At 32.0% G+C, this 13,140-nt stretch overlaps 2 protein-coding genes across 6 annotated transcripts in view; one reads left to right on the top strand and one right to left on the bottom strand.

Moving 5' to 3' along the window:
• The window catches only part of LOC106078201 (uncharacterized), a 19,146-nt gene extending 18,187 nt beyond the window's left edge, over positions 1-959 (bottom strand). Inside the window, exon 1 of one of the 2 annotated variants that reach the window (XM_056010841.1) lies at positions 855-959. The gene's annotated coding sequence lies outside the window, so the exon portion shown is untranslated. Of the gene's footprint in view, positions 1-39; positions 137-854 lie in introns of those variants that run through there. The other variant, XM_056010842.1, reaches the window with a different exon arrangement.
• The window catches only part of LOC129922875 (uncharacterized), a 27,562-nt gene continuing 14,681 nt past the window's right edge, over positions 260-13,140 (top strand). For 2 of the 4 annotated variants that reach the window (XM_056010847.1, XM_056010846.1), the window contains exons 1-8: positions 260-348; positions 2,402-2,464; positions 2,847-3,034; positions 4,477-4,660; positions 9,469-9,753; positions 10,368-10,472; positions 11,329-11,371; positions 12,871-12,939. In XM_056010847.1, the coding sequence (XP_055866822.1) occupies positions 9,741-9,753; positions 10,368-10,472; positions 11,329-11,371; positions 12,871-12,939 (230 nt within the window). In that variant the 5' untranslated portion in view covers positions 260-348; positions 2,402-2,464; positions 2,847-3,034; positions 4,477-4,660; positions 9,469-9,740. Of the gene's footprint in view, positions 349-1,291; positions 1,670-2,401; positions 2,465-2,846; positions 3,035-4,476; positions 4,661-9,468; positions 9,895-10,367; positions 10,473-11,328; positions 11,372-12,870; positions 12,940-13,140 lie in introns of those variants that run through there. The other 2 variants (XM_056010845.1, XM_056010844.1) reach the window with 2 other exon arrangements.

The following is a 13,140-nucleotide window of genomic DNA, read 5'->3' as shown; positions in this document are numbered from 1 at the left end:
ATAATTAAAAATTTATCAAACAAATAGCATAATTCATACCTTCGTCTCTTGGATACAAACGTTTTAGTAATATAGTATTTCATAAAACATTAAAAAAGAACAACTATTCCTAAAACCTTTTTTTTTAAACCTTAGAACCAACATTCAAGTCTTTGCATGCTTATGTCATTTCTTATACATAAATTACAAATGAAGCTTATGTAAGAATGGAAAAAACACACCGAAGGAAAGATATAAACAGTTTAAGCTTATCGACACCAACAACTAGCGGATATTACAAACACCTCGTTTCACATTTAGATAGATATATTTGATATTTTGCAACAGCTAATTCAATTGACAACAAAAGTAGGTGTTTTGGTATAGACTATTCTAGTAATTCTCATATTTAAGTGATATCACCTGTGTAATTAAAAAATATAGCATTTATTTTACTTATATATTTTATGTTTTTTTTTGGCTATAGGCCTATATATTAAATTAGGCCTACAATTTAAAAAAAAAAAACAAATCTTTTATATCTATGTCCTACTTCAGTCGCGAAGCGACTATGGATCATTTCGGTGTGATGAATGCCTGGGCATTTGCTGTGGTCTAAACGATGTCGCCCACACATCAGTTTTGGAAATACTTTCATAAATTAAGATTATTACTTCTAGAGAATATATTAATACAAACTTCTGTTAATAATCTCATAAAAATCAAATAGACAAAAGCTACATTTTCTCTTGTTAACTGCTCTAATATATGAGCTTGTTTATATACTTCAATATATTGTATAGTTTACATACAATAAAATTATCTTGTGTATGTCCAAAAATACATTGCAAACTAAAACAATATTTAACTTTTACCTAAATGTGAATCTTCATCAACCCAACTTAAATTTTATTTTAAATGCATTTGTTTTAAAATTCCGCTATAATTTGTTACTTTATTTCAAGAAAAAAATATTTCTGTGAAGTTATATAGAAATTCCCTAAATGTGTTTATCCCAAGTGTAAGATTTTTAGTTTTGATTTGCATTTTCTATTTTATATAACTAAACTCTGCAAATAATTAGTGTATTTTGTCTCTCTTGATCTTTTGTCTGTGGGAAAAAAAGGTATTTTTGTTTGAATTTTATTGTTACATATGAGTAATGATGTATCGTTTCCAAGAAATTTTACATCGGGTAATTCCGTTATTTGCTGGCTTGTTATTTTTTTTAGATATTACCTAGGTGATGAAAACATTATCATGTTATATCATGTTATATATGTGTTGTTTTTTTTTTTTGCTTATTTTTTAAATTAGGTTCTGATGTTAAAATTATTTCTAGTAGAGTACGAAAAACATATTACTAAAATAATCCGTTAAACAAACTGTCACCGCGTTGTTTTAGAGGATCACGGGTGACATTGCGTTCATATTATAATTTTTTTTAATGTATACGTTATCAGGATGAATGTATTATTGTAATGTAGGCATATTCAGGATGAATACGTATCTTATTGTATGAATTGCTTGATTGTTGAGAAGATTATACACAAATAAGAACAATTGTATTTATGAAACAGAAAGCATGAAATTGATTATTTAGTCATACACATTGGAATCAATGGCCAAATGATAATAAACTATTATTGCTGTAGCCTAACATCATTAAATTTAAGCAAATATTCTAGTAGTAAGTTGTATTAAGACGTTAACAGTACATAGTGGTATACATTTGAAAATAAGATGAACACTTTTAAACTATTACTATTTTAAGTTGTGTGATATTGCATTTTTGTAATTGAATCTTTATTAGAAGACTTGAAAGTTAAACAGAAGAAAATACAATTTTAAATCATTTTTTTTCTACAAATCTATGAAGTCGATTTTAAGGTATTTTTAAAAAAGCTGGGATCATTATTAAACGTGATGAAGTGTAGTAATTGGCATATTATACTTGAAAGTATAGCACTGAAATTTGTGTTCCTCTACTTAGAGTAGTGTTAATTTTCAGAAGCAATCTATTCGAATTATTTAGGTTGTAATAATATAGATTGCCCGCACCACGCCAAGTTTAAATTTATTAATTTATTAATTAAAACTAAAAAAAATACCAGCTTTAAATCTACGAATCAAATACTTATTACTGTGGTTACAAACCTGTTTGTCTGGTATCACTTTTGTACACGTTATTTCATCCTACTTAGCTATCTTGGATTGAGTTGAAAATATGAATAATTATTTATTGTTCCTAACAAAAAAAAAAGAATCAATAAAAAAGTTAACGAACTAATTGATAAATTAGTGGTAATTAGTTAATGTAGCTTAATAATTTTTAAGTACAATAAATCATACAGTATTGATATGTATGTAGTATGTATAGGCTTGTTTTTTTCTGTATTTGTTTTTCTTTTTTTCTTTTCAGATGAAAAGATGATTCCAAAACTAAAGATTCTTTTACTTTTTGCCTTCTTTAATTTCAAATTAGGTCAAGTAAAATACACGTATTGGTAGAATTTAAAACAATAGTACTATTTTTAACATTTATTTCTTTTGCTCTGTTTAATTTTAATTAAATATTTTAAAATTAATATTTTAATTTTATATGTTAAATTTTATAGTAGAGAGATATCAATTTATTTTAATGTCTATGTATAAAAATTGTATATATTCATTTGGCTTCGATAGTTCAATTAGTTCAGTTAGCCTTATACATAGTAATATCTGTTTATTTTATGGTACTTACTACTCAGTTATCATACACTTGCTTTGTGTTTGACACTAAAAAAATAGACATTAACATTATGCACTTTTTAAATAAGATGTTATTTTATTGAAAAAAAAATTGATGTTTGTTTGTTTTTCTCCAGTCTATCTACAAAATATTAAAGCTATACTTAATGAAACTATTCAAAAAGAATCCTCATGCAAATCGACTTTATTACTAAATGAAAGATTTGTCCTACAAGGGCTAGTCGAATTTGATAAGTTGCCTGAAGAATCATACGGGTTTATAAATATAGAATGGACAATGAAACACGACAATGCATCCCATTTGGTAAGTACTAAACGTAATCAAAAATAAACTTTTATATAATTGATTTTTTTTAGAATAACAATATAATTAATTATCAAAAAAATGTATGTAAATGTTAATGAACTATTCCTAAACATATTTCCAACAGTGTAAATATTCATCAATAGTACATCACAGACTATATACCATACGGAATGATCAATATTTTGAATCTTTATTAATAATAAGTACCTCAAATAATTTAGAATTTTTACATCTTTAATACCATCAATCATTTTATAACTAAATCAATTTCATAATTCATGTAATTGAACAAATAAGTTGGATTAATCTTAGCATTATGGCCTACTCAAACGTGAAATGAAAATATTATTTAATCTTTGAGAAATATTACACTGTTTGGAACCCATTAACTCACAAAAGCATAACCTAGAACATAAACAATATTAAACCGCGAGATTTTTTTGAAAAAAAGCTAATTAGATCCACAAAGAGATTAACATATAAATAAGTGTATGTTTCTATCAACCTCTTTGAAGAACGTTTTTGATTCGTAAGATAAGATATTTTAAATAAATCTTTCCTACAATTTCTATTTTATATTAGTAAAGACGTAATCCTGAATTTCTCATAATTGGCACTCATAAAATTTTGTAAAGTCCCCTTTTTTCTAAAATTGTTTTAAAATTCTTTTAATATGATTGCCACGATAAGTTCTTTGACATTATAGGGTTATGTTGATCGTATAATGCACCTTTGATGTTCCAATTTGCTGTTTAAACTTTAAAACAAGTATAGAACACTTCATTAATATCGTGATGCAGGAGATATTATAAACTTAAAAAAGAAATAGAGCATTTTCCCTAGGACTTGGTATCACAATGCTGATATACACACTTTATAAAGGTGCTATACAATTTAATTTTAATACATTTACTCCAGTCGCTAAGGTCCTTTGAAAATGAGAATACAAGTCCTTATATACCCTTTACGATCTAATTATTGCCCCTTTTAGAACCATCCAAACTATTCTGCCAAGAATGGGAAGATCCCATTTACGCCTTAGTTTAAAAACAAAACAAAACAATGTACATTTGTGACCTTGATACTCAATTATTCTGTTCAAAAGAAACCAATGAAATAATAAAAAAGCATTTTCCCCCCATATGACCTTGAAGTGCTCTACGTTACGACGGTTACGTGACAATGACTAATACTAAGACTCACCGTTGATTAGATTTTAGTGCTTACTCTGCGGTTATAACCGACTCTTTAACTAGTTAATTGTCTTTTGGTTTATTCATGGTGTCTTTTTAAAAAATATATCTACTAAATGGTCAAAGGATACTAAACATTTTCTGCTTATAAAATTAAGTTTTTTTTATAATAAAAAGGAAGATATATAAACTATTTTTTTATTTAAGATGTTAATCTTTTGTTATTTTATGTCTTTTAACAAATAGTTTGACACCGTGTTTTTAAACTGCTGCAACTGTTCGGAAAGCTTTTACTGTACAAAAAAGGAGAATAAAAATGAGTATAAACTGGTGTTGAACACTTCAGCACAGAAAGAATTTAGCTCCTCTGAATGGAGCCTTGTAGGACATCAATTTAATAGCAACAAAATACGATTCTTGGAAGTTTTAAGTATGTGTTTCTCTTTTCAGTAATGTAATGTTCTTTTCGTTTGTCCTGTAAAAAAAGACGATATCGGTTGGTTTGTTCCTTGTTGTTATTTAGGTACGAAAGAGTAATATCTCTTTGTTTGGGTATAACAAGGATTTAAATTTGAACAGTATGCAAGAGATGTTGTTAGACGCTTTCGCAGTGCCTAATCATAATGCAAATAAACTTAATGGAGGTAACAAAATACTTAATTTAATAACACCGGCGAAAGAACGAACAGTCAATAGAAGTTAGTCGACGCTGGTACTGAGTGTCGAACAAGTTTAATAGCATTGAAGGGAACCGTCGAATGTCAGCTAAATATAGACGTTCATAAAATGCTACTTATTTCTACGTTGTCCTGGAAGTGTCTCTGTTTACGTTGAATAGCTATTTAGTTCTATCCCAAAAACATAGTCTTGATTTTGGGGTCTGACGATGAGTTTTGTAAGTGGTTGTTTTCTGGGATTGGAAGAGCACAGGTGTTTGTCTGCTGTTTTTTTATATATTAAATTCGAATTTTTTTTTTTTTTACATTTAGAATGAAACGCTCTGTATGGAGGCGTTCCCTCAGACATACTTTGGACCCATGAATTCTAGCATAGCTTCACCAGCAAAACAACGACAAGATTCTATTTAATATATTTGTTTCACGTCTAACGTTCTGCACACAAACACTTCCACTGAAACACGTACACTCTAGTTTTGGGGAGGGGAATCAACCAGTATTTACACAATGTACAACACATTTTATGCCTTTGTTTTATTTTTTTTATATTTCTTGACGTGTCTTCATATTTGAAGATTATCACATCTTCAAAACCTCCCACATCTTGACGGGACCATGGGAAACGCTAAAACCAAACGATGAGTGGTGGAGTAGTCTTGAAAGAAAAAAATATTTTTTTTCCATCTCTAAACATATTTATATATTTCTGTAACTTAGCCAACAGCGAGCCCAAAGAACCTCAACGAAAGGATTACAAAATATAACGTTAGAAACTACACCTAGATCTAAACTAATAATCACATCTCAGGCCTTCGTGTTTTCCATCTCTTCTAGTGTCTTCCTGTTTACGTTCACTAGTGCGCTAGTGCGCACCTCAAGCACTGGTGCCAGGAAGGGTTACAACACTACACCCACCTTAGTCTTTTTGTCCCGAAAAGAAACATGTTCACGGTTTGTCAGTGCAGGTGGAGGTCGGTCAGTGAGAGTCACAGATTGAATGAAACATGCTCCCCACAAAGCCATCCACACTGCTCTCTGCAGGTGCCGCTTTCTCCTTCTCCAGTTGATCTGCCTTTGGTTAAGAGGGCGTCGTTTTCGTTGTCTAGCCTTTCTCTCAATCAGCACCGACGGCAGCTTCATGGCAGGAAGAGAGGCAGTGGATGTCATGGTGGTGATCATCAAGACCATTGGTCTTACGCGTTGCTCCAGCAGGCTTTCTCGATGCACCGTAGACCCCTAGGAGAACAGGTTGCCAAACAAGGCATAATCTTCAAGCATGTCTGGAAGACATGTCTGTGGGGCACGTGAGCTACGTTCTATGTGCACAAGTCCATCTGCAGCACACCCATCAGCGCTGATACTGGTATCAGGACAAACGTCGGTTAGGTCAAGACTTTGTTCGCAGGTCTTCCGGTGATCATATTCTCCCCTCGAGGCAGCCCCGTCAGCACAGTTCTTATTGAACGTCTGGGTGCAGGCAGGAATCACGATGACATGATCAGATCTGTGCTCAGCGCTGTCACGACAAATGTTAGGATTCTTGTCGTCGGAGCCAAGCTTGCACGGCTCGCTATTACAGTCATAAACAACACTACCATCAACGGCGTCTCCGTTGAGTAGAGGATTGTTTATACCTGTCGACATTGTAGCCATCTGGTCATAGCTCTTGTTCATCACGGTTTCAAACAATTCATCAGTCTTGTTCAGTGAGGTAATGGTACCTATCTGTTTAATCGAGGTACAGATCTGCTCGTTGACTTCTTTCAACACGGCACTTATGACCTCTCTGATATCTGGTTCTACCTCAAACAAGTAGGTCTCGGGATCCTCCCCTTCATCAACCAGTTTCTGTCTAAGACTAGCTCTCATCTTCTCTTTGTCACAGAAGATCCCTAGCTCTCTCTCGGAGCTCCTCTTTTAACTGTTTACAGCTAAGTTCTTCTAGCTTCCTAAGCGTTGTCATTCTTATCCTTTTTAGTTGAGCTGCCTAAATCCCACTTCGACACCAATTGCTGTAACTTAGCCAACAGCGAGCCCAAAGAACCTCAACGAAAGGATTACAAAATATAACGTTAGAAACTACATCTAGATCTAAACTAATAATCACATCTCAGGCCTTCGTGTTTTCCATCTCTTCTAGTGTCTTCCTGTTTACGTTCACTAGTGCGCAAATGCGCACCTCAAGCACTTGTGCAAGGCAGGGTTACAACAATATATATATGTATATATATCATGGGCGTAGCCAGGGGGGAATTTAGGGGTTCAAACCCCCCCCCCCGAAATGAAATTCCCCCCGCAGGGGGGGGGGTTCGGAATTAAGTAACTGATTTTTTCCTTTAATTTTGTTAAATTTTAGGTGAGATTTTAATACTAAACCATCACTTGCCCCAGCACAGCGAATGATTTTTTAGTTTAAACCCCCCTACCAGGTGGTTTTGAGTTTAAAACCCCCTTACTTGGGGGGTTTAGGTTTTAAACTCCCTACCAGAGGATTTTGAGTTTAAAATCCCCCACCAGGGGGTTTTGAGTTTAAATCCCCCTCTTCTATAAAACAAAACAAAAAAAATGCAAACGATAATCCTAAATTCCAAGAGCACAGTTAAGAAAAATTTTGATTTTAAGCCCCCCTCTTCAATATAAAAAAAGCAAATTACGCACTCAAAATATTATGAGCGTAGTTAAATGGATTTTGACTTAGTTTTGAGTTTAAACCCCCGTTCAGCGGTGTTTGAAGCTAAAAAATACCTTTTCAATATAAAAAAAGGAAATTACACACTATAAAATCTATGACCTTAGCCAAAGTTTTTTTTGTCAACCCCCCCCCCCCGCCAGCGGGTTTTGAAGATAAAAAATACATCTTCAATGTAAAAAAAGGCAAACTACGCACTCAAAATGCTATGAGCTTTCCCAAAAGGGGCTTTGAGTTTAAACCCCCTTCAGAGTGGTTTGATGCTAAAAAAATACCTCTTCAATATAAACAAAAAGCAAATTACAAACTAAAATTATTTGTGCGTAGCCAAGCCAATTGAAAGTTTTGAGTTTAAACCCCTCTCCAATAGATGGCTTTTTTTAAAGTTTAAAACCCCTCCAGATGGTTTTGAGTTTAAAATCCCCTTACAGAGCGTTTTGAGGTGGAAACTACAGTTACCAAATTCTCTATGACCGTAGCTAAATGGGCTTTTGAATTAAAAAAAATAACTCCAGAGATTTTTTATTTTTAAACCCCCAACAGATGATTTTAACGATATAAAATCTAAAGTAAACAACAGTCACATAATTTCAAGAGCGTATTCTAGAGAGTTTACACATTTCTACTAGTGACTGTGCTCCATAAATAAAGTGCAGTGAATAGTCATCTGCCGAAATTGAAAAACACTAAATGTGGCTCAACAAAGATGGCTAAGACAGATTTTAGGAGTCAGTTATAGAGATCGGGTCTAAATCAAGGAAATCCTATGACAAACTGGGAGTCGACCCCTTAGTAAGATTGTGACAGAGAGTCGCATGAGGTTTGCGGGACATGTTCTCCGACAAAAGGAATTACGCATAATAAGAGTTGCGATGACATTCTAGTACAACGTGGCGCTATACATTCATGGAGGTCCTCAGAGCAGGTGGGAAGAGGCTTCAGACATTACCAGTGACAGATTTTTGAGGAAGCTTGACGGCAAATGAGCAGAACGGCGCGGGAGGGTCTAAGTCAATAAGAATAGCACATTATGCATTTTGTTGGCTTTCAATACCAGAAATTGTGCTTGGCGGCGGGGCTTCGCCCCACGCTGGTGGAGCTCCTATCGCTTCCCTAGAGGCCTAGACCCCCTTGCTGGCAATGGATGGGAGTCAACAATTTTTCCACTGACTCCAGGAAGAACCTATTCTAGGGCACAATAAACGTCTTCCGAAAGAATGAAGGGTCAGAATGTAATAAAGATTATCTACACACACACATACATACAAATAAATTTTTTTTCGCGTGGGGGGGGGGGGGTCGGGAGGGGGTAAATCCCCTCCAGCCCCCTCCCCCTCCGAAAAAAAATCCTGGCTACGCCCATGAATATATATATATATGTGTGTGTGTGTATATATATATATAGATATCTTTATTTATTTATATATATATTATGTTTTATTATGTTTTCAATACTAAGCTTCTAACTCGTAAGTGCAAGAACAAGAATCTCTGAAAGTAGATATCCATTTTATCTTCTAGTACATTAAAATATATATTACTCCAATAAGTATTCTAATGAAGTTGTAAATTATAGTGCCTAAAGTACAATGACAAAAGTTGTGTACATCTGATAAATCATTATTTTAAGCTTTTAGAAAGAATGCGACACACATCTCTAACCGCCTACATGTTGCCAGCTTAAATAGACTTAATACCAAATAGCCAAATGAATTTCAATCATTACAGCTCATACCAGTAGTTTTACATCTTCTCATAATACCATTTTTGCAATTATTTTTGTTTTTCCATATTTAGAATTTCAAATAATTATTTGAATACAATTTCAAATAATTTTTATTCTGAAACCTAAACATCTGTTGTATTTTACAGATGTATCAGAAACAATACTGAGCTTAAATGATATCGTCGTTACAAAGAATCTGACAACATTTACAACCACAACGGATGAACTAAAACTTTGTTGTAGAAATTCTGAGGAGCCGTGCTAAGCTGTCTTCACAGTCAACACTCTAACACAGTTGATAAGTTCAGGATGTGTTACATATCAAATCGTTGAGACTGATCAACAGGAATTAAAATTTGGATTTCGCATTTGTAACAACAAAACTTACTCTGAGGCTTTCAGCATCAAAGTTACAAAGATGGGAGCAAAGTGTAATGTGTTTGATAACATTCTAGATTGGAATTAAATTATAACAAGATGCAAACGGTTTTCGTAAATACAGTTTTTAGATCACTAAGTACGGTTAACAATACATTAAATGTTACTCTGCTTTGTTGTATGAACAAAACATACAACCCACATTAATAGCTAAGAATTCTTGTTTTTACTTAGTCAATGCCTATGCATTGCATGCTTTAATTTAGATTTTATTATTAAATTAATTTTGTTTTAAACGAGAAAAGTCATATTTCCTTTTACCCTATCAAGAACTAATGTCTATTTTTTTTATTTATTTCGTAATATACACTAGTCCTGAAGGTATTTACGAGACTGTATAAAGTACCATATATAGTTAATCCTGTTAATAATTGGCATATAACTATATATCTTGCGTGAAATACGCACATTACAAAATTTGACACTTATAGGCTTAAATGAAAATATGATATGGATTTTCTTAAGTAAATTTTTTCTTGTATCTAATATATATTGCTACATAAAAAATATGTTTTAAACATTATAAGCGTCTTTTAAATTTTATCTCAATCGAAGTAATGATTACAAATTATTATGTCTTTTTTTTTCAACTTTGTTTTCTTTTTAGCGTCCAATGATTCACAAGAATATTTCCAATACAGTTACATTTTTCTTGCATTGCTAATTCCTGTAATAATTTTAGCTGTGTCAATGTGTGCAGTGACATTTATAGGTAAGTTTTTATCACATAAATTATAATCGATACAAACTAATATACACCTTAAGAAAAAAATATTCCTAGTATACTTGATTAATATTTTAAAAATGTCAGTGCACTACATTTTCACAAAACGTTGTACGGTTGAACGTGAAACTAAGACAGTCGGGACGTGAAACAAGACAATCTGGACGTGAAACTATGACAGTCGGGACGTAAAACTATACTTAATTATAATTATACTTCAAGGCAGTAGATAAATCAATCAAATAATTTACCAATTAGTTAATGAATTAGTGATAATTAATACAAAAAATAACTTAACAATAGGAGATAAAGATTACAGTTCTCAATTAAGACAGATTGCAGTTATTGTTCTGTGCTTTTCATTATAGAAGGTGTGCTTAAAAAAGTATTCTTTGCTTATTTTTTTTTCTAACATTCTTGCGACGCGAAAATAAGACACTTAAAATGTAAAATTTAGACACTCGGGCGGGAAATTAAGACTCTCCGAGCCTGAAATTAAGAAAATCGTGACCTGAAACTAAGACACTCTGAAAGTGAAACTAACACACTCGGGACGTGAAGAAAACACACTAGGAACTGAAACTAAGACAGTCGAACGTGATACTAGGACATTCATGAATGAAGAGCATTCTTTTTTTTTCCATTAGCTTAATTTTTTTTTCATTAGCTTTGTATACATTACTTAGAACTTATAAATGCACAGTTGCATACCAACATACACATATCCATATAGCTGAGAAAATATAGGATCCTTTCTCGTATACTAAAGATTAAAACTGCATCCAAAGAAATTTTCACACTTAATTTAAACGTAAAAATATATGTTCTTCTTATTTCCATTCAGATAAAATAAGAAAACCTAAAACCGACAGTGAATCAGAGAGCAAGTAAGTCATATATAAAATTGTCCTTTAACTTGATTTAATAAATACAAAAATAAATGTAGGTAAAAAATGCTACAATAAAGGTTAAAATCACTAATGATATATATATAAGCTAATAATTGTAAATCTTAGAACTGATGATGGATATAAGACGCCCAGATAATATAAAATGCTTTCTATTTAAATGCTTTTTATCAAGACTGTGACAAACAGTTCTGTTTATTGGTTGAAGTAGTTTTATGTAATGAAATGTAAATAGTATTATAAAAGATTACCAAAACGATTAGAGAAATTATAAAGTATCACACGTAATAAAAAATTGTTTTTTTTACATTACACTTTATATACAGAATATAACATTACCTAACACTTTTAACCCCTAATAAACAATTTTTCATTCCCTTAATAACCTTTACATGCTAAATATTTCTCTTGAAGCACTATGTCGCAATATAGTACAAAAAGAAATGATAGGTAAGGCGACTGGCTATATTGTTTATATAGTCAGTTATAGAAAAAACATATATATTTTAAATTGAGCTCCTGCTAGCTATTTCGACAGATCTCTGGAAGATATATTAATTAGAAATGAACTTTAATAAAACTTCTTTTAATAACGATTCATTGAATATGTCTATTGAAACATAACTAAAATAAAAATAATATATTAACAAAAACAAAAAAAAATAACTGAAATTACTGCATAAAACATACATTCCAAGTTTTACAACACTTGTATCTTTCACTCCACTATTTAAAACTGTGATTGACTTAATTGTGGTTACATCGGAATCTATATAGCAAATTAAAACACGAATACAAAATGAATAACTCTTTAGATCAATATTATTTAATTAAGTCAACTGTATATGAACTTATGAAGAGAAGATAATATGTGATTTGTGAGTCCCACTGAAAGTGTATTAGATTGAAGACGTCTTTTCAGGCATCAGTGTGACATCATTGTGTAAAAAGTGTTATTGGAAGACAGGCTAATTAAGAGGGAAATTTCATCCAGTGAACTCCCAGAGCATGTTCTAGCAAACAAGCATTGCTCGAGAAAGTAAATGAAAGTAAATCGAAGTAACAGCTCTGGCTGCGGTGATTGCCCTTTCTTGTGTTACTTTGTAGGAATGCGGAGGAATCTCTCGTAAACTCGGTCTCCAGTCTCACCCATAAGGGGAGCAACTGTTGGACTCAAGGACCCGTGTCCCAAACAGACGTATGTGATGAAATAAAATGATTTTCTGGGCGATGGAGATGATCAGGACATAGAGGCCGGTGAAGAGTCAATCTTAATTCTTATTACCTTCTTGATACTTTCCTTTTGTCAATAGTCATTAACGGATGATAGTTCAACCCTAAAAACAATGTACACAGGAGTATTAAGAAAATTAATTTTATAACTTAAAGTTCTATTCATAAATATTTAGTACAGCAATTCAAAATATGATTTCATTTCGTTCTTTTTAATTTTAATATTTCTAATTTAAATTCATTAGTGACCGACTGCTAGAAATTAACACTGGTGTTAACGTGGGAGAAGAAAAAGCGAGTAGTATCTTCCAGAGGTAAGACATTTCCCAGCTTTACATTAATTATTCAATTATTAAAAATGATAAACATGTATCTTTTATATACTTCTTATGATTTAAAAGTCATATATCTATACCTATCTATCTATCTATCTATCTATCTATCTATCTATCTATCTATCTATCTATATTACATATATATATATATATATATATATATATATATATATATATATA

Source organism: Biomphalaria glabrata, chromosome 14 (genome assembly GCF_947242115.1).
Source record: "Biomphalaria glabrata chromosome 14, xgBioGlab47.1, whole genome shotgun sequence".
NCBI lineage: Eukaryota > Metazoa > Mollusca > Gastropoda > Planorbidae > Biomphalaria > Biomphalaria glabrata.
The sequence above is the reverse complement of the archived record's forward strand: the minus strand, read 5'-3'. Positions and strand labels throughout refer to the sequence as shown.